The sequence below is a fragment of the Ruditapes philippinarum genome, unplaced genomic scaffold (assembly GCF_026571515.1).
Source record: "Ruditapes philippinarum isolate M1 unplaced genomic scaffold, ASM2657151v2 ctg2279_1_1_1_1, whole genome shotgun sequence".
Taxonomy (NCBI): domain Eukaryota; kingdom Metazoa; phylum Mollusca; class Bivalvia; order Venerida; family Veneridae; genus Ruditapes; species Ruditapes philippinarum.
Window position 1 is genome coordinate 147,309 of NW_026855421.1, and position 21,698 is coordinate 169,006.

Here is a 21,698-nt window from a genome sequence, read left to right on the forward strand (position 1 = left end):
GCACATGTAACGTCGCTAGCATAATTCTGCCCATTCCTGATAGAATCCCAGTAACTACTGCTCATTACCTTACATATTTAGACCTAGTCATAAAGCGACCAAGCTGCCCAATTACAAAATGCATAGAAGCTATCATAATAGCCATACCCGTTATTTTCGCTAGATGGTGCGCAGTGACTCTCTTTTGAGACTTAGCATCGGATATTGCCCTCTTTAGATTGTGTTATTTTTAAATACCTGTTTAAAGATAGAAATAATGACCTACCAATATTATCGTCTGAGTGGGGACCCAAACCGACTTTTTGTTATAAGTTATAAAAATAGATGCGTCAAGGGAAGTCGTAACCAAATCAGAATTAACCGACCAACCGTCTTTCTCATCCTTTCCGCCACAGTGTCCCCAGCAAGATAACTAACCTAAACGAAAGGGGTATACGAAAAACAGAGTAGGTCTTCCCGTGGATAATGGTTTAAAAAGAGAACAGAACCATGAGAACGTAATATGTCCGATGTTATGTGTAGTTCACATATATCGTAGGTAGAATTATTTACACCAATGGACAATGATTATCTCAATTAAAGTAAACCACAATTCCATGTCAGTTGATGGAAATACTTCTATTATCACAGGATCTTTTATTGTATGTTTTATTAGCGTAGCTTAAATTTGTGTAGAAATGCAAAAATTGCGTAAATGAAAGAAAATGACAACATTTCGACGAACATTAGCTATGCTTCTAAAAAGTCGTGTCTCACAAAGAAGGATAACTACTATAACTTACTTGACATATGTTAACACATTTACTTCCCTTCATTAGTAAGTTTAAGGTACTAGTAGTTTTTTAAAATCAGCCGGAAATGATAGTCTCTGCCCACTATATCGTGGACTTGAACTCAACCAGAGCAGGACCTGGGTCCTAGAAGGTCTTCCTTCGACAACACCCGCCCCAAGCCGTGCCAGTTGCACTCCTAGCTCTCGACCCCCAGTAGTGGTCGGGAGTTAGGAGTACCCCCGACTTCACGATGGGCCAACATACAGATGGCAGAGGCCACAGTTCCATATATATATTTCAAGTTCAACTCCTAAGTATGCTAGGGATCTTAAGTCCCTAAAGTCCCCCGTATTGCAGGAAATTTATGTATATTTGTAAAATGTTTTGTATAGACTTTTAACTATGAAATTGATCGTCATTATCTATCAAATCAGCAACAAATGTGATACCTTTTTGAGATAAATTATTATAGAAAATCGTTGAACCTCGGACCTTCACTGTTGGATTGAACCAGATTGGTTGCCTAGTTTTGGAGTTATTGCCCTTTGTTTATTGTACACTGTGAACTTTGTCCGGAATAACTCTAAAACCACTGACATTTTGTAGGTAGATATAAGTGCAGTGCACAAAGAACAATAAATCTGCCTTGCCTTATTTTGGAGTTATCGCCCTTTGTTTATTTTTACACTTAAATTCTTAAGCCAGAACCCACGACGGAAAGAATATCTCGATGAAGACTGCATAGAAATCCAAAACAACAAGGGGTAATATAGAGGAGAGTCAGGAGGGTAGAATCACATTTCGATTTTCTTAAAAAAAGGATTGAATTTTATATAAATGTTTGAAAAGATGAAAACTTACCCTGCGATCGGCCTATTTTTCCAGTCACATCTGATGTTATGCTTCACATCTGGTGCAGCGGAAATTCACATATCATTTTTACCGATGCTCATTTTTGAGATTCATATGGGGTTCCACCCCCGTGATAACTTGAGAACTATAAAAGGTATCAACTTGAAATAGATCTTACTGAGTAGAAGTGCAGTGAATAAGAAACCATAATCCTCTCTTCCCAAATTTTGGAGTTATTGCCCTTTGTTCATTTTTGCACTTGAACTTTGTCCAGGACATAACTTGAGAACTATGAAAGGTACACATAAAACTATGTAGCTAGATAGATCTCACGGAGAAAAAGTGCAGAAATCTCAGAGAGAAAGAACGTATTGCCTTAAATGAAGTCATGAAAACTTCAAATCCAAACTTTAATTTATCTTATTGATGTAGGACAAATAACCAAAAAAAAAACATTTCCAAAAAAGTCTATAATCTTCTGCATTCCTCCTATGTGCAAAATTATTAACTAAAAAACAAGTTTTCTGACAAGCGCGTGTCGGGTGTGACAATTTCTAGTTGAATTATCTGTTGCATACTGTTCTGTTTTGAGTGCTCTATTTGATTTATAAATATGAAGTTTTTTAATGTGTTAGGCCTTTGTTACTTTAGTTTTAAGTGTAGATATGTTTTTCCTTTCAAATGATGTGTGATTTTCATCACAGTTGCATGCATACATCTAAGCAAGTTATCATGCAAGTTATCAATTCAGTAAATAAACGTCCTTAAAACCGAGAACAAAAATGTAATCATTGTATGTCTCATTCAATTTGACAAATCTTTTCAAAAATCCCCTACCCCCGCATTTTTAAGGCAACGTTTGAAGGTATACATGTATTGATTCTTATGTCCTGATCAATTATACACTTATATCAATATACCCAGTAGTATGGTATAATCTTGCATTTAATCTAGGCTTATTTATGGAGACTACATATATATTCATGACGCTGACCTTTCACCACCAACGTCAGACTATATTTTATCATCATTTTCCTCCACAGTTTAATGACCGAGAAGATTTGATTGTGTGTAATAACAAACACTAATATATAATTATAATTCCGGAGCCACTTAAAGATTCGTTTGATGACGTCATGTTGTTGTTGAGGAGATATAGAAGGACTTTATCATTAAACAATTAAACGATGAGTAAAAGTTACATTAAAAGTACATTATAAACAATTTTCCACATCAAAGACAACTGCTATACTTTTTTCCAAATGTAGTAAGAATAATAAATTGATGGTGTGTATTGACTTAAAGTAAATCAACCCCTGCTCGATATTTCATAGTTTAAAAAAAGATAAATAGAGGATATTGAATGAGTGTAAGTTCAATACTGCATTTATTGCACGAGTGGAATAAAATTATATGATGCGAGCCTATGGCCGGTGAAGAGCATTTTTTTAAGAAATGGATTTTTGGAATCTGTACATATTTTGCTTTCAAATGAGACTAATTATACTTTTGGACACAAATTTGAAATAAATGGCCCCTGTCTCTGGTACTAATTTGTTCTGTTCTGTTCTGTTCTTTTCTTAGAGTTTTAAATGCGATGGTGTCGCTCAGTGTCACTTTTCAAAGGAGAAACACACATTGCGTGTATGTGTGAGGATATACTTATACCCATTTTTAAAGCTTCATGCCTCAAGATGAGTCAAAATATTTCAATAAAATAAAACTTTAGAAAAATGTACTAAGATGTAAGGAAAAATAAAAAGTTTCAAGATTCAAGTAATATTTTAGATATTGTGTGCGATTAATAACTGATTTTCCAGTATTTACAACTATATTTCTACTGCGTTACTAACGCAGTAAAAGCTATTTATGCATATTTTCACCACTTTTTGATAATTTACGTGGTTTGTAAGTGCCATTGATAATGTGTAAGTTGCTCCCTTTTTGGTTACCTCACAATATTACACATTCAAATACATTTTCAAAATTTTCTTGAAAATCTGGAGGCGTGCTGCTTTAAAAAGGGGGACTCAAATTAACGTAAAAATTACCAATTACATGTAATTATCAAGTTCGGCTTAAACAATGCCTTTGGCTAACAAACAATAATACGTATTACTTACTAGTATCATATACATATATATAATACATCATGTAATACATGTTTAACAGCAAGTTAATTTGATAACTTATCTTATCATATATTCATACACATATATTCCTCTAGATATTGGTCAATCGTACTTAAGTTTGCATTTTTCTTAATTATTAGATGACATTTAATCTTACAACAGTAGATTAGTATGATGGCTGATTTGTTACATGTCGTATTTTAGCCCCACAACAAAATGACGACTGTGTCGTACATTTGCTCCGCGGGGCGTTGGGCAAAAACACAGACACCGCTTTGTCGTATGTTCGTGTTTTCGTCCAGCGCCCAGGAGTGAAAATACGACATGACACAAATCAGCTACCCATACTAATCTATCTCCAAACCTACTGAAGCTTGGGAATGGGTTGAAAGTATAAAATTCACACACTTATTTGAAAGCATTACAGGTCATTTTCCAAGGCCAATAACTCTTATGCAGATTTTGACAGGGCTATATGGCTCTTTTTGAACACAGAACATTTTTAAATTTTACATTATTCCCTGTGGGCTGCGGCCGACGAGGAAAGTTTGCTAGACTGTTTGAGCCCTTAACACAGAGTTACGGCTTTGCCGGCATAACTCCCTTATCAGGGCTACCTCCTTTTCATATTTGTCTCAGGTTACTCTAAATTAAGGTTCTCATTGGCCGCCTTACAGTGACTTTTTTGGCTCCAAATTTATATCTTTGGCTAAAATTTGTGTTTCAAAATTAAATAATTAATGATTTTTTAACTCGAAATATGCTCCAAGGCAAGTACTACTTCAAGGCCCGCATAACAATTTCTTTTATTTCTCAAAATTCCTTTTTTGTTGAACTTTAAAAATCCCAAAACATGTACTCATTGGCTAATTAAATGACCGTCTGTCAGCTGTTGCTTTTTGGCAATTAGTGAAGTGATACTGATTTATCATTTTGTATGGAATTTGAAATACTTCTTTGTTTATATTATGCTACATTTATGACTAACTATTTCACATTTATCGCTAATTTCCTCAGGTAACAATTAAGCATCTGACATGATTTAAAATCATTATTTAGACGTTATAAAACTCGTATTTGTTCTTTTTAACGTAATAAAACATGTATTCGTTTCTGAGACATATTGTGCCTTTAATCGTCTTATCACTTAGTAAACATTTTTATAATCTTATTTACGTTCAAGTTAGTTTTTTTTGTGTTGTTAATTTTGATCAGGAAGTTTGTATCAAAGTCGTAATAAACATTACAAACCTTAATGTTGCATTGTAAACTAGTTATCTAGTTGTATCGATTCATTAACCTATAATTTAGATTTGTACAATATAATATATCAATAGACATCTATCTATCTGTACGGAGAAACAAGTGCCCTACAATATTTGGTTTGCAATTATCCACATGAGTTAATTCATAAACAAAACTTAATAACAGTTTAAGGATGAACTTCCGAAATCCGGTTGGTTTTGTTTCGTTTCCGATGACTCGCTTTTTTACAATGAAGTAGATCACGCTCTACTTAATATAATAGCAACAAATATAAAATCACGCTCCGTTCATTGTGGTATTGCAACCATGGCGACTGTAAGCAATAATTGTTATGCGGACCTTCATATTTACTCAGAATCAGTGGGACCCGAGCATATTTATAATTCTCTAAAACGGGACAAAATACCCCATACGCCGGTTACATTAAGCTGGTGGGCATTTCATCGCAGGCCATTTTTTCAAAACTCGAAATTCGCTTTTATTGTTGGACTTGTTGTTATACTAGTGCTTGCTGCATGTAGTGTATCTATTGGATATTTCATAGGTAAAAATGCATGTGAAAAACGTGATAGAAATAATTTCCATCAACATGACGAGTCTCGCTTCACGGAAACAACACAAATATCAACTTTTACTGATATTGTTTCCATACAAAACACAAACAAAATTACATCTCAAAAGAAAGCTACGACAACTGAAACAATTCGAACATTTAAAACTAAAACATCTGATAAAACAACAACTAAACCGAGGCCGCCCATTAGAGGTAAACTTTCTATATGGAGAATATTGTATACATAATATATATATAGTTGCCGCTTGTTCAAAATGTATAAATCTACATGTATATCTCTGTTGCCTGCATTTAAAACATTGTGTCAGAATAATTTCAAAATGCGTGTAAGAAAGGCATATGTTGGTATAAACCATATTGAGCCAATAGCAAATGCACAGACGCTTGGGGTCAGATCCTGCCCCCAACGTGATACGCCCCTGTAAACTCTCTGTCAAAAATATTTTAATATTTAAACACGAACAACGATACAACTGGTTTTCGAACAATTTTTACATATCTGAAACTTGATGGTGAAAGGTAATTTTTTCAGATACGCAAAAATTGTTCGAAAACCAGTTGTATCGTTGTCACTGCGGTATACCGTACCCCGGATATTGCTCGATATTATGAGGACTTTCATCCCATTTCGCGACTTTGAACGGGGAACGAAGGTAAGTTCAGCGACGATATTTTCCAAACTAATGGCTATTCCATTTATCTAAACGGGTTTTATATATCTAGAGGTATTTTTGTAACTCTAAAAGACGTAAAAGTATTACAGGTATTTGTAAAATTGATTAAACTACCCCTAAACGATCCGCTGCTCACTAGAAAATACTGACCGCGATACTGTAGAATCGTTAGAAATTATTATATTACAAATATAAAAAAATTGAATAGAGTTATTTTTTTATTCACAATCCAAGTATGCCTTGTCCAAATTTCAGGCAAAAAGTGTGAAAGTTCAAAAAGATACAGGCCAAAAAAGATACAAGAAAGTGTACCGAGTATTGATTTTAAGTGTACAGGGTATTGCAAAATAGCCAAACTTTAGTGTACAGAGTATTGCAAAACAGAATGAGCACATTAATATGGAAACTCGATATTTTTGTCTAATTTTCACGTCTGGTTATCGATTCAATTTCATTTTTCTGATAATGTACTGTTTATATGATATTTATTTAAATATTTCAGATTCAACAGTGCATTTTCAGTGTTATTACTGTTCTTTTCATACGGGCAAATACAGAGATTTAATTTCCAATTTGGTTGAAAATCACACTATGGATTAAATAAAGTGTGTGCAGGAAGCAGGGTAGAAACATCAAAATTGACGATAAAAAACTTTAAATACATGTCTCAAGAAACTTTGATCAAGGAGACCCATCTCTGAAATGGACAAGAATAAAAAAAACATATTTAGATGACATTAATAATAGGTTTTTACAGGGCAAGTTTGCCTTAAGAAACATATCGACGCACTTCATAAAATATTGGCCCGAGGGCTTATGCCGTCCAAGCATGCCGGTATCGTCTTAACCTTTTACTGCATGAGCATAATGCGAAAAATGGCTGTTTTCATTGTTTTCATTGTATTATAGTTAAGCCTTTTGTTACAAGTTCAAACTGCTATGAAACTATAAAAATGCTTCAATACTGATCAAACTGGGCACAAATGTTAGCTGGACCATAGCCTGTGGAATAGGATGCTCAATTTAAAATTTCCAGTTACCATGGCAACAAGGTGGGGGGGGGGGCGTCTCAAAATTGCCAAAAAAAATTTGCGTTGTTTTTTCCCATCAAAACTGATTTCAAGGTGCACAAACTTCTCAATTGATTGAGATAAATTAAACGGTACCTTTAAATCGACCTGAGGCCTTTTAGCCCCCCACAAGTCCAAGTCTTCTCGGCGATTGGGGGCTACTGCACCACTTCAAACCCCAAAACAGAAGGGGGAACACCCCCCCCCCCCCTGTGTAACCCCCTTGATGTACTTTTTAATGGGGTGGCGCCGAAAAAGTGATCACTCTTCTGAACAACATTTCTCAAACGAAACTTGTTTGGGGCCTAAATAGCGCATGTTTTGCACTATTTGAGGCCTCAAAAGGGGTGGGGGTAAAAAGCCTTCAAAACAAGCCTTTAAGAGGTAAAAAGTTATAAGGAACATAACCTTTTTAGCTCACCTGTCACAAAGTGACAGGGTGAGCTTTTGTGATCGCTTTTCGTCCGGCGTCCGTCCGTCCGTCGTCCGTCCGTCCGTAAACTTTTGCTTTAAATGACATCTCCTCATAAACCACTGAGCCAATTTCATCCAAACTTCACAGGAATGTTCCTTTGGTGGTCACCTTTAAAAATTGTTCAAAGAATTTAATTCCATGCAGAACTCTGGTTGCCATGGCAACCAAAAGAAAAAACTTTAAATATCTTCTTTTAAAAAACCATAAGAGCTAGAGCTAAGATATTTAGCATGAAACATGTTCTAATGGGTGTCTACCAAGTTTGTTCAAATAAAAGCCCTGGGGTCAAAATTGGCTCCGCCCCTGGGGGTCATTGATTTTCCCTATATGCATATAGTAAAAACTTAAAAAATCTTCTTTTAAAGAACCGTAAGAGCTAGAGCTTAGATATTTGGCATGAAACATCTTCTAGTGAATTTCTACCAAGTTTGTTCAAATAAAAGCCCTGGGGTCAAAATTGGCCCCGTCCCGGGGGTCATTGATTTTCCCTATATGCGTATAGTAAAAACTTAAAAAATCTTCTTTTAAAGAACCATAAGAGCTAGAGCTTAGATATTTGGCATGAAACATCTTCTAGTGAATGTCTACCAAGTTTGTTCAAATAAAAGCCCTGGGGTCAAAATTGACCCCGCCCCAGGGGGTCATAGATTTTCCCTGTATGCATATAGTAAAAACTTAAAAAATCTTCTTTTAAAGAACCCAAAGAGCTAGAGCTAAGATATTTAGCATGAAACATCTTCTAATGAGTGTCTACCAAGTTTGTTCAAATAAAAGCCCTGGGGTCAAAATTGCCCCGCCCCGGGGGTCATTGATTTTCCCTATATGCATATAGTAAAAACTCAAAAAATCTTCTTTTAAAGAACTCAAAGAGCTAGAGCTAAGATATTTAGCATGAAACATGTTCTAATGGGTGTCTACCAAGTATGTTCAAATAAAAGCCCTGGGGTCAAAACTGGCCCCGGGGTCAAAACTGGCCCCGCCCGGGGGGTGGGGTTCATTGATTTTCCTTATATGTGTATAGCAAAAACTTAAAAATCTTCTTTGGAAAAACCCAAATAGCTAGAGTTTAGATATTAAGCATGAAACATCTTTAAGTAAATATCTATAAAGTTTGTTAAAATAAACGCCCGGGGGTCAAAACTGGCCCTGCCCCAGGGGTGTCATTGTTTTTAACTTTATGTGTATAGTAAAAACTTTAAAAATCTTCTTTTAAAAAAGCCAATGAGCTAGAACTTAGATGTTTAGCATGAAACATCTTCTTGGGTGTCTACCAAGTCTGTTCAAATAAACAAATAAAAGCCCTTGGGTAAAAATTGGCCCGGGGGTGTGGGGCCTATATACAGGTGAGCGACCTCAGGGCCATCATGGCCCTCTTGTTTATTGCATCTGCTGGCCCCTTTATCATAATCTTATCAAAATCTATTATTGGGTTTTTGAGCTGTACCCGCTCGGCAGTCATACGGTAACTCACTGCTAATGGCGTAACAAAATTTCACGTACAGAGGGTCTGCCGTTGCTAGAGTGCAGGTACAAAATGCCCTAAGTTACCTTTATATGAATTTTTGGCATAGTAGGAAGTCGGTTGATATAAGATATTGGCACACTTGCTCAATTCCGTCTAATATTGACAATCTTGAGGCAGTATTAATGCACTTTGGATGCATTTTTTTACTATTTAAAGTAAGATATGCAATAATTATTAACAAAGTCTGGAAAGGTTGATCCTTCGATAGCAACGAGAATATTTTAAACACAGAAAATTGCTGAGTTCGTTCGGCTGAGATTTTTCACGAGCAGGAATGATAATCTGGATTATTCGCAGATGTTTCCAGTAAAGTACCTCCGAATTCTGCATATTCTGCACATATAATGTAAATAAGTATACACAGTAAGAAATATTTAAAATTAAATGTGGTAAATACTTTGTGTTTACTACTTGCATTTACTTGTCATTGATAACCAATACTCGTTACACTAAAAAGCAATACTCGTGACACCGGCGGGCAACTTTAACGCAATACTCGGTACACTAACATGTGTATTTATTCTAAAAATGCACAGTCATCTGAGGTTCTATTGTTGATTGAACATTTACAACATAAACATTATCATTATTATCACATTTTACTCGATTCAAGTTTTTCTTTTAAGGAGGTATATGCACAAAAACATCAAATTCGACTGATCCGAGCTCATTTATCACGTGAGCAAAGAGACGAATTTTACTTCCTAATTACATTTCAAAGCTATTTCTCAACATTTTTGGGGTTTCAGTAACTAGAAAAATTATCGAAGTATTTGTTTTTCTACAAAATTTATATCAAACCAATTCAAAATGACTAAATATCGTCACTAAACATACCTTCTTTCTTCGTTCAAAGTCGCGAAATGGGATGAAAGTCCTCATAATATCGAGCAATATCCGGGGTACGGTATACCGCAGTGGTTGTAGCAGATGTCCCATTCGTGTTTAAATATTAAAATATTTTTGACAGAGTGTTTACAGGGGCGTATCACGTTGGGGGGCAGGATCTGACCCCCAAGCGTCTGTGAGCAAATGCACGATGAAATCATCGGTAACCGGTTCAAAACCGTTTACATGTGTACTATAATTATAGGGTACATGTATACAGTATGGACAAAAAGCGAACGTTTCATAGTTTATATTATAAAATGTCCCAATATAAATGTTTTAGCTTTTATAACGCCTAATAAGTAGAGGAGTTACCAAGACCTTATTAAGCTTTTAAATAAATAAAAAAAAAAATGAAGTATCAATTGTTGTATTCATTATCTTCATCATTATCATCACCATCAACATCATCATTATCATCAGTATATTAATAAAAAAGATTGATTAATTAATAATAATAATAATAGAAAAAAATGTAATTATTCATGATTCTTTATTTTTAATTTAAAATAAGTAATATAGATCGGTGATTTAATTTTAGACTTATCGTCTATTTTTCAGTAAATCTTAAAGGAAAGGTGTTCAAAATATACGCAAAGGAAAACGATCAATTTTGGCATTTTGACGGAGGTCATCAGGTTCTGAAAGTTGTATCGTCCTTATGGCAACCGAATGATGAATTTGTAAAGTTTACTTTTGAGAAACAGACGGACGGATCATACAAAATAAAGGTGATTCTTTTTAAACACATGAGTTTTTATTTTTATTTATTTATTTTTTTTTTTTTAAACTGTAACCAACCTTGTGTGTAGTTTATAAGTCATTTGGAGTAATCTTTTTATCATATAGTTTTGAAAGCTGTGTATAAAGATTTTTTTCTTCATTTTCATGAAGTAAATACTTGGTATTTAACAGTGTTCACTCCGCCGGTTTTATCAACAACTCGATCAAGCACAATCAAACGATCGCTTCTCGGCAGTGTTATTTGATTAGTTGCAGCGTCGATTAAAAAAATATATATTTTAAACTTACAGTATAGAGCTTTAATTTGCTCGACTTTTAAAGAAAACAACACGGATCATAACTCGATCGTCTTGAATGTAAGTCAAAACGGCTCCGGTTGTGTTTGTTTTTAGAGTAATAGATTAGTAGTGAATGGCCGTGAATATTTTATGTAAGATCGTATGGTAGCACTCCACACTAAATTTCAAGTTTCTGCCGTCAGTGTCCTACAAGCAATATGTCTGATAAATCTGATCCCAAACTACACAACCTGGAAAAAGAAAACACATTTTGTTAAGAACATATATGTCATAACATTGCAAATTTATAATGAAATCACCCCATGTGCAACAGTCAGGCAGTTAAAAAATTCCAATTCATTCCGTAAAAGCCAAAAATCTACAGTGGTCCGAGACCCAAAACAACATATTTCGTCCCGCCGGCAAAAAATACCTGCAAATATACGGGTCACTGCTTTAGCAACTTCCTATACTTGCAAAATATCACAAAGAAATAGGTGCTTGGCCTTGTAGATTTTTTGCTATTGCTGAAAGTTTGTACCCCCCTGTAAAATTACTTGTTTTCACCGAGCATGCTGTTCAAAAGCAGTGTTTACAAACAATGGCGGCCTTGACATCTATATTTAACAGCATGTGATTTCTTACCATGTTTTCGAATTTGCCAATGATCATATTACATGTCACAAAAACAAATTTCAGGCTGAAAATGCATTTTAAAGACAACCAGTCATTTAAATCCACAATAGTCACTATATCCATGAAATCCTCCCTGGCCATTCGAAGCTGTGGCTAGTTAAGTGTGGTGTGCTGCCTATAGCATCGTGTCATGGGACAGACAGAATTGGTAGGCACGTTGGGGTCTCGGAGGCGCGTGCATAGATCATATTAAATGCTAATAGTCGTGTTGCGGTTCTTAAAATGCAGGTTATACTTTTCAATTCATCAAACATGGTCAGAAATTATGACTGTACGATTCTGGTGATTGGCGGAGTGAACACAGTGTTTTAAATATATGTATTTTGTTCCTTGTACACCTTCAATGTAATATTTATTTAAGTCGCGATCGGTTTCCTTTCCACGATACATGTACGATGGGTATGGTGTTCCTGGTGCACGTGGTGTATATCTTAATGGTGATGACCGAACAGACGACGATCATATGCGATACTATATAACCATGGAAACACAAGGCTTCTACAGAATTAAAACAAAAGCAACGAATCGGTACGTTAGGCTGGACAAGGACAAATACGTATCATCCAGATATAATTTAAGAGACGACAGGTCGTTGTTTAAGCTCGTAGTGGTGTAAAAAGTGCCAAATATGTATAAATTTATCATTAATTGCTGTTTGCAATCAATTTTTCATAACACATAGAATCATTTTATTCTTTTAAAGCAGACAATTCTTTTAAAAACGATGGAAAGAATACCGCCATGATGAATATGATAACTTGTCAATGAAATGCATAAATCTGTTACAAAATATTTTTTGTATGTAGATCTATAAGTAATAAAATAAAATGACAAAATTGCTTTTGTTCACTTACAAAAAAATAAATAAATAAAAATAAATATGCTATGAACATTGGATCCGTTGATACTCGGATAAACCGAAATGGTGATATATTTTTAACTTTTTATCTATTGCCAAGCAAGAGGTAAATGGTCAGTTTTCTCAACAAACGAAGTTCATTATTATCATTATTTTACAATAAAATATTGTTACATTTCAAACACTCATTTGACTGATTTATTGTTCAAAAGTTTCATCAAGCGCCCTGTCCCCTGATAGATGTCTAGGCCACATAGGACCCATGTATATGAAAGATTTTGTGTAAGGTGTCGTAAAATACAAGTCGAATATCATTTTATCTTACAAATGTATATATAAGGAAAATATATTGAAGGACATCTGTAAAAGGATCTGTAAAAACTAAACAATCGATGACACTCATCAACGAAAATCCCGCCCAAATCTATTTTATTCCGAAGCTACACGAAGAAATGCAAAACGCACGTTCTTCTTCTCTAATGCCTCCATAACAAATATCTTATCCGGAATACTTTACTCTTGTCGTTTAAAAAATTGTCACTCTACGATAAAATTAAAATTAGAGTATTCCGGGAAAAGTTTTCTGTGTAGTGACGAAGTAAGTACCCGTTTAATTATTTTTTCGGAATCTACGGAATAGAAGAGATTTGGGCGGGTGAGTGTTTCGTTGGTGAGAGTCATCGATTGTTTAGTTTTTTCAGATGCAATGATATTTCTTACACAACATTGTCTCCTTTTAGCGATTCAGTCGATTCAGCCGTAGAAAGTGAATAAAATATTGTCAAATATCATGTTACCGGCTGTCTTTGGTGTTCGCATAAAACAAAATACTAAACACTGCTTAATATGGAAGATGCAATAGCACATATCTACACTCTATTAATCGAGACTAAGTTTTTTAAAATTATATAGAGATTTCAAAGATTTGGCTGAGTTATGACATTGAATGTGACTTGGATAGAATCAAAGCACTGGAAGGGCGTACGAGTTGCTACACCCTTGTATAACTAATACTATGGAGGTATAATGAAAATTGTGTAAAAGTGTCATATTATTTTAGTTATGAAATGTTAATGTGGAAATTGACTTAAAATCATATTTAAGGGGTTGTAACAGGGACTGGAGGGAGTGGGGAGGGGGTAACGCTAGGGGATAATATCAAATCAAAGGGTCTTGTCCCTGTGGTTATTAGTCTATCATAGCCCTTTTAGTTTAAACAATATTTTATTGATAATCCACACATTTACATAATAAATTACATAAAATAAAATCATAGCCCTTTTAAAGTGTTTTTACATGTATTTCTTTTATACCTTTGTTATATTTTGTTAATGTATGTACAAAAGTGAGACTTAAATAAACAAATTGTCTTGTCCTAACTTGTCGTGTTTAGTGTCTGTTTTGATGTTAAACGAGTTAGATCTTATATATTCGATTAAATGCAGCTATTTAAACATCATTTGTTACTATTGAAAGTGAATTCTGTCCGATTAAAATAAGTGCACGAAAATTTCGCGAGACATCATTTTGGCGACACCTTACAAAAGACTTATAGACCTTAGTATTTTCCCACGCATGCGCAATCTGCGTAGGGCAAAAAGCGCATAGAATAATATAGAAATATAGAAGAAGTTCATAGACAATTCCGAGTTACTTTAAGGTAAAAGGTAGAAAATTATATAAATTAGTTTTTAACAAAAATAAAAAAGATTCCTTTATAGCTTTGTGGACAAGATTGCGATTAAAAGGCATGGAAAAGGCAATTGTTTAAAAGTTTCCCCTTACGGTCACGGACCTGACATTGAGATTTTTTTGAAGAAAATGTAGAATATATCTATTATTCAAATGGGAGTCAACTAAATTGTTGTTGAAATAGTTTTTAAAAAGATAAAAAAAATTTTATAACATATGCAATCGAGGTTAGTTATCATTGTGAAAAAAGTCAGAACAGACACGGTGATAATGCATTTTTAGTGTTCAGTTTACCTGATTTATCTTTTATTTGACTGTGATGTAAAGCAAATAATTTTTAAGTCACATAAATGTATTTTAGATAGTTAATTGTTTTTCAAAATCTTTAAGGAAAGTGAAATAACACACATCTTATCCTGTTCCTCGTAACACCTGCTATTTTTTTAATGCAAGCCACACTAATTGTAACTTCTCAGAATCAATAAACATTGATGAGATCGGTATATACAAAAGTTACTGAAATTACGATTTTCATAATTGTACGTGATTAACTATGTCATGGTACTGAAACGTTCCGGTTTAACGTCGCGTGTCAATTTGTTTGACACTTACGTACAGCCTGGCCAATCCAAAAGGAAGTGTAAAATGTAAATACACATTGTGTAATATTATGTAATACAGCGGTAATAAAATTTAATCTTTAACACGCTGCTGTTTAAATCTTAAAAACAGATGAAAAGTCATCTAGCTAATGATACCTTAAACGACTTTGTGTGCGTCTTTTGACCATGGACCTTTCCCGTATTTACAGTTTTATGTAAATTGGCTAACTTGTTAACCAATTGCTACACTGAGTTAATACATAATCACTGGTTGACATGATTTGCACAAAAGAACACGTCGTTATGTTTGTGATACTGTATGTGAGCAGTTGACCTAGCAATGAAAAGAAAAGGTGTGACTAAATGTTTCGCTACAAAAATTCGGAAAGGTCCATTGGATTATAAGTCCCAAATATTCATAATATCTGTTATAAACACCAATTAACGTTTTAAGTACTTACCGCTTTAAGTCATCCTAAAATAACTGCTTTCTGGTTGACATAACATGGAGTCACGACTATTAAAGCCTTAAAGTATCATACACTGTTCTCAATTTTACTGCGCTTTTGCCCTACGCAGAATGCGCATGTGCGAAATTCAACATCGGTTACTGTGGAAGAATCGTTTTGTAAAAAGGTCTATATGTCATGTGAATATTTAATGTTTTATATTTTCACAAAGAAATATCAACAACCCAACATGATCTATACAAAATCTGCGATTTAAATAGTGAACATTTTTTTTATAAAATATACTCACTTTGACGTGTGTTTACTGTCTCAAATCCATAATTTCTCCGTATTTTACCATTTCACCTTGCTTTAAAAAGTATCGTATCTCTATACGTTCGACATCCTGATAGTCATCAAACTAATCTGAAATATTTACCACATTTCTGATTGATTCTCTTGGAGTTTACAATTAAGTAAAATAAAAACACGGTCATTTACATGTAGCATAATACGTAACCGAGATTCTTCATTAGTTTATGACAAATAGTTTGCATTATTACTGTGCAAATGGAATGATTACGAAAGCCTAATAGTGTCAAATAAAATAAGAAAATAAAAATGCAAAGGCGTTATAACGCGAATAAAGGCGTTATTACGCGAATCAAAAGGCGTAATAACGCGAATAAAGGCGTTATAACGCGAATCAAAAGGCGTAATAACGCCTTTATTCGCGTTATAACGCGAATCAAAAGGCGTAATAACGCGAATAAAGGCGTTATAACGCGAATCAAAAGGCATAGTAACGCCTTAATTCGCGTAATAACGCGAATCAAAAGGCGTAATAACACGAATAAATGCGTAATAACGCGAATCAAAAGGCGTAATAACGCGAATAAAGGCGTAATAACGCAAATTAAAACGCATTATAATGCCAATTTAATACCATATTTATACTAATCAAATTGCCTAGTAATGCGAGAAAGGAAGACCAATAATGATCTAAATTTATTGCTCAAGATATAAACTCGTACAGAATAATACAATATACATTTACAAGAACTATCATTCCATTTGCACAGTAATCAAGGGGGAGAATCACGCCGTTCGTTACCCAAACAAACAAGATGGCGGATGCAGCCAAAAATAGGTTTTTCCCTTTTTTCTCTGAAATTCGTGATATTCTAATGTAATGGTACTTATAACAACCTTCTCCACAATTTTCCTGGCACACAGGATTTTATTTCATGATGTTTCGTCCCGTACTTCATCTGAAATGCGCGTCACAAGAATCGAAGCGAGAATTTTCCACCGGGTTGATCGTGATAACGTACGGCTTTTTCTCTCAAATTTACTGTTTCTTTTTCAAATATGTATATTAACTGAAACCACTGACTTTAAAAAGTTGTAATATGTTGTCAAGTAAGCAATCATGCCCATTCTGGCTAGATTTCCTGCTGTAAATATTAAATATCGGGCATTTTCCGGAAAGGATAACGTATGGCGCACAAAATATCAATGATAACGTACGGCGCATTTTTACTACTTGGTGGAATTTTTCCATTTGTCCAATCAGCTGATAATGAATTATTTTTATGTAGGAAATGATAGATATCTGAAAAAAATGTTGGTCAGGTCAGAAATAATTAATTGAACAATGCTGTACCATCGGATATAAATATCTTTCTAGCTGGTGGCATACTAGATATCCATTGTAAATATACCAATTAAAACACACGTGTATAGTTTGAGAATATTTTGTATAAAATGCAGAATGGAAAGAAAAGCCTCCACTTTCAGAAAACATTTGTGTAGTTTTGTCTTCACATTAAATATCGCCAGTGTTGTGCGATAATTATGGTCTTATCTCCTTATCAGAAAGAAGAAACACATTCAGCAGAGCAAAAATGTTAAAAAGGTACGGACGGCTTGGTATATTTTCTTTTCCAAAGAAAAAGTCTAAAATCATTCCTAACAAATCTCTGATATCTTAAACATTTACAAAACGAATTGCTTACACTCAGATGAGATGAGCCTGTGTTTATTCAATCTGGTCGCTCATTGAAAGAAAAATACATAACCGAGAATAATGAATGAATGTAGGTTGTATATTGAATTTATTGAATGAGTTAGAAAATAATGTTATGCGAGAAACTTCAATGAATTTAGTAAATAAGAAATTTTCTGTTTATTTGACGGGCGGTTAATATTGAAACGCTACCATTTAGCGTGACATTGTGCCACTATGACGTCAGATACTCGTATATTTACGCGACATAGACTTACAGTTTTTTTATTATAGTAGACAGTAGACATTTTATTTTATTCCAATAGACTTTAAAGCTGATGAGGACATAAAACATGCACAATAACGAACAGTTCATATAAACATAATATCAAAAATCATGAAAAGTTTGGAGAAGATCAAAATTGATTGATGAAGTAAATACCAGCCGAAATTTTCTTAAGTGGTTACATAATGAACATTTTCATATCAAAATTGATGTTTAAACCACTAACTTATAGGTCTTACATACACATATATATATGTACACACATACAAAAAACATACATTACATGAACCAATAATGCAAAATTGTTGTATATTAATCGATTTTAATACATATGCGCATACCATATGTTTATACACATATCCTAAAAAAATGAAGGTCCCTTCGCATCAATTGCGGATTTCATAATTGTAAATGAAAGGAACGTCATAATTTGATCAAAACAATTACATGCAAGAATTTGCCTATCATATTCTGGCGGGTTTTTTTTTCTCCACAAACGCCCCAACATAAACAATAATTACTTTTAAAACAGTATTGCAGGTATCAGCAATAATAGAGTGACATTGGAATTTGCTTATTAATTTCTAGTGTTAAATATAAAGTTTCAAATCGGATTTGGATTTCGATGCGCTAAGATGACGTCATTATCTTTATGAAAGAACAGTTTTAAAAATTATTATGCTACTCTTAAACTAGTGTTTACGATGTATATGTTAGTGTTCATCCGTGTTGTTCTACAGAAATTAGAAACTTCGACGGCGGAGAATATTTCTTATTTCTGTAAAACAACTACGGATGAATACAAACATACTTAGTGTCAAGCTTTATTTGGCTTCATTAATATTAACTTTATTTCGTCACTATACCTGTCCATTTGCACAAACGCGGTTCTATGAAGCACCATGAAAAATAGGAGGCTCCTATGAATGGACTTTGATATATCATCGACTTTTGTTCTTCTATGAAAATTTACACAAAGAATCTTTAAGAAATACAGCGCTTTCACTGGATGACAAATAAAGCTGGACACTAATATTATTTATTTCAGTTTCTTTATTTAGTTCTACACATCCTCTAATGTCTTGTAAACATAACTTTTCTATTATAAAGAAAATCATTTAATCAGAAAAAATGCGCCGTACGTTATCATTGATATTTTGTGCGCCATACGTTATCATTTCCAGAAAATGCCCCGATATTAATATTTTCAGTGGTTATGCTAGCAAGAATGGGCATGAATGCTTAGATGACGACACATTACAACTTTTTAAAGTCCGTGGTTTCAGTTGATATATATATATATGTAAACGAAACAGTGAATTTTAGAGAAAAAGCCGTACGTTACCACAATCAAACCGGTGGAAAATTCTCTCGATTTGAATCTGGTGACGCGCATTTTAGATGAAGTACGGGAGGAAACACCGTGAAATAAAATCCTGTGTGCCAGGAAAATTGTGGAGAAGGTCGTTATATGTACTTTTACATTAGAACATCACGAATTTCATAGAAAAAAGGGAAAAACCTACTTTTTGGCTGCATCCGCCATCTTGTTTGTTTGGGTAACGAACGGCGTGATTCTCCCCCGTGGTAATAATGCAACTATTTGTCATAAACTAATGAAGACTCTTTAATATTTGCCAATATAAGATGACTTGGTGACTTATAGGTCCATTGCACTGGACTTAAATTAAGTTACTCTGAATTCACATGTATCACATCATTGATTTTAAACACGTCACTAAAGTAAATGAATTTCTTTTCTTATCTTTTCTTTTCTTTTCTTATATCTTATCTTATCTTTTTTGTGCGTCATGTGTTCAATTATCTTCGGATATGTCCTGTATAATTACTTAATAACCTGTAGTATCTTCTAATTATGTGAATGTCGTTCCCAATTACGCCATAGGTAATAGGTTATAGTAAACAAGATTTTGAAAAAACGTAAGGTATAAGTAAATCACATTAGGGTGAATAATAGTAATAATTAGGTATGCTTAGAAGGGTGAAAGTGTTTCTGTTAAGTTACAATTATAGGAGACATTGTCTTCTTTGTCCTTGTAGAAAAGTATCTAAAGTTGGGTGATAGTAACCTCTAATCCGACGAAAGCATTTCCTAATAAAAGATTTAAAAAAATCAAACTCTGGTCTTAGGACGTATCCGTACAGAATTGAAAATAAAACGTACATCTTGATCAATTCATTTAGATCAACATTGTTCTTCCTTTCTTACATGACTAGGCCATTGTTTGGAATTTATATGATATAAAATTAGCGTTATAACGCCTTTTGTTTTGCGTTATTACGCCTTTGGGTTCGCGTTTTTATGCCTTTTGATTCGCGTTATTACGCCTTTATTCGCGTTATTACGCCCTTTGATTCGCGTTATTACGCATTTATTCGCGTTATTACGCCTTTTGATTCGCGTTATTACGCGAATTAAGGCGTTACTATGCCTTTTGATTCGCGTTATAACGCCTTTCAATTCGCGTTATAACGCCTTTTGATTCGCGTTATAACGCGAATAAAGGCGTTATAACTCAAATAAAGGCGTTGAAACACGAATTGAAAGGCGTTATAACGCAAATTAAAAGGCGTAATAACGCAAATAAAGGCGTTACAGCGCAAATCAAAAGGCGTAGTAACGCCTTTAATCGCGTTATAACGCGAATCAAAATGCGTAATAACGCGAATCAAAGGCGTTATAACGCGAATAAAGGCGTTGTAACGCCAATTGAAAGGCGTAATAACGCGAATAAAGGCGTTATAACGCGAATTGAAAGGCGTAATAACGCCTTTTTTCGCGTAATAACGCGAAACAATAAGCGTAATTACGCGAATCAAAGGCGTTATAACGCAAATAAAGGCTTTATAACGCCAATTGAAAGGCGTAATAACGCGAATTAAGGCGTTATAACGCGAATTGAAAGGCGTAATAACGCCTTTTTTCGCGTAATAACGCGAAACAATAGGCGTAATTACGCGAATCAAAGGCGTTATAACGCGAATAAAGGCGTTATAACGCGAATTGAAAGGCGTAATAACGCGAATAAAGGCGTTATAACGCGAATTGAAAGGCGTAATAACGCCTTTATTCGCGTAATAACGCAAAACAATAGGCGTAATTACGCGAATCAAAAGGCGTACTAACGCGAATAAAGGCGTTATAACGCGAATCAAATGGCGTAATAACGCGAACCAAAAGGCGTAATAACGCAAAACAAAAGGCGTTATATCGCTAATTTAATACCATATAAATTCCAAACAGTGGCCTAGTAATGTATGGAAGGAAGAACAATGTTGGTTTAAATGAATTGATCTAGATGTATGTTTTATTATATGCCCGAAAGAATTTCGGGCATATTATGTTATACCCCCTGATGTCCGTCCGTCCGAGCAAACATTTTGGGTGTTGGGGATATATAACAGTAACGAGAACAAAAGAGAACAAAAGGTTCAATCCGTAATCAAAAGGGTTTATGAGCTAGTAGCCCTTAAGAAAACAAAAAAAATAACAAAGAAAAGAACACCTAAACCCAAAATGTTGGAACGTCCGTCCGTCCGTCCGTCCGTTAGCAATTTGGTTTTCGGAGCATAACTTAAGTTCCATTTGGCCCACACTATTCAAACTTCATAGGAGGATTGTTATTTGAAGGAGGTAATACTTTATGACCTATAAGTCACCAAGTCATCTTATATTGGCAAATATTAAAGAGTCTTCATTAGTTTATGACAAATAGTTTGCATTATTACTGTGCAAATGGAATGATAGTTATTGTAAATGTATAATGTATTATTCTATAGGAGTTTAAATCTTGAGCAATAAATTCAGATCAATATTGGTCTTCCTTTTCGCTG

The 21,698-nt window shown here is 34.3% G+C and overlaps 1 protein-coding gene across 2 annotated transcripts; it reads left to right on the forward strand.

The window, feature by feature from the left end:
* Window positions 1-5,301: 5,301 nt before the first annotated feature.
* Window positions 5,302-12,783, forward strand: LOC132743264 (uncharacterized). Of its 2 annotated transcripts, none has more exons than XM_060731798.1 (3): window positions 5,302-5,789; window positions 10,791-10,960; window positions 12,309-12,783. In XM_060731798.1, exons 1-3 carry the CDS (start codon window positions 5,330-5,332, stop codon window positions 12,561-12,563), a joined length of 885 nt encoding a protein of 294 aa, XP_060587781.1. In that variant the 5' UTR covers window positions 5,302-5,329; the 3' UTR covers window positions 12,564-12,783. The 2 variants fall into 2 exon arrangements, with proteins under 2 accessions (XP_060587781.1, XP_060587782.1); XM_060731799.1 differs by having other exon boundaries at window positions 5,302-5,567.
* Window positions 12,784-21,698: the final 8,915 nt, after the last annotated feature.